At 48.8% G+C, this 1142-nt stretch overlaps 1 protein-coding gene across 1 annotated transcript in view; it reads right to left on the reverse strand.

Moving 5' to 3' along the window:
• Positions 1-1142, reverse strand: part of USP49 (ubiquitin specific peptidase 49) — a 59767-nt gene that overhangs the window by 8993 nt on the left and 49632 nt on the right. The window contains exon 2 of the mRNA XM_006776435.2: positions 3-407. Within this exon, the coding sequence (XP_006776498.1) occupies positions 3-379 (377 nt within the window). The 5' untranslated portion in view covers positions 380-407. The remainder of the gene's footprint in view (positions 1-2; positions 408-1142) is intronic.

Here is a 1142-nt window from a genome sequence, read left to right on the forward strand (position 1 = left end):
ACGTGTCCTCGCCTGAGGCCATGGACCGCAGAGTCCGACCTCGCCTCCCGGGCAGGTCCTGCTTCTGGCCCCTGACCGCCAGGAGAGCGCTTCTCAGCAGCTTCAGGTCCCCCTCCGGGTTATCATTGAGCACGTAGTCCTTGCACAGGTAACAGAACACATAGAGATCCCGGACCTCCATGGCTAGTGGGTGTCCAGTCTCTTCAAAGTGTTTCAGGGCGTGGTCCTCAATGTAGCGACCGCAGGCCACGTGCGAGCACTTGAGACAAGCCCACACCGACTCGGTGGTGGTGCACTCCCTACAGCACCACTTCTGCGGGTTCAGGATGGAGTGGTCCTGGGCCAGCCGCAACCGCCCTACATGTTTGCATCTATCCATGTCTCACAGAAGGCTCCACTCTTGCAACCTGGCACAACAGGGCCCCCCAAAAGAGAGAGAGAAAGAGAAATAAAAGCTTTCAGCAAAATATTTTCCTAGAAAAAGGCTTGCTACTGGCATTTTCAACTCAATGCTTATTAGTTTTCAATTCAAAATTGGTTCCTTTGGAAGTAAGTTTTTTAAAAAGTAAAGCAAATTTAGTATGGAATGAGAATTACAGAAAAACAAGTCCCCTAAAAACGAAGAATTATAAAGTTCAGGAGGAAGGGCCTACCACCAATTTGAAACTTCAAATTTTCTAAGCCTGTTTTAATTCTTGGCTATCAACTGATTTTTGTGTGAGGCTACTTTTGTGTTCCTTAGGAAAGTCATTACCCTTATTTCACATGGCACCCAACTGGTCAACAAGGGAAAGAAACTTGTGCTCTAAACCATTTCTGAAATGATGATGTCCTGGAGGGAATACTAATCACGATTCTGGTTGTATGAAGGGACAGCTCTAGCTGTTTTGTCTCAGTGGATGGATAGAGCTTCGGCCTGGGGACCAAAGGGTCCCCAGCTGGATTCCCAACTTTGGTTGCAGGCTCCTCCCCCGCGGGGGCCCTGGTCGGGGTGTGCAGGAGGCAACCAATCTATGTAGTTCCTAAACCACCTGTGAGCCTCAGAATTCCCTAGGGTACGTATATGTACAGATTTCTGGCCACGACTCCAAGTCTGATGAATCAAGAGTCTGGGGAGGCGTCTAAAATCTGCATTTTAAACA

The sequence above is a fragment of the Myotis davidii genome, unplaced genomic scaffold (assembly GCF_000327345.1).
Source record: "Myotis davidii unplaced genomic scaffold, ASM32734v1 scaffold167, whole genome shotgun sequence".
In the NCBI taxonomy this organism is placed as follows: domain Eukaryota; kingdom Metazoa; phylum Chordata; class Mammalia; order Chiroptera; family Vespertilionidae; genus Myotis; species Myotis davidii.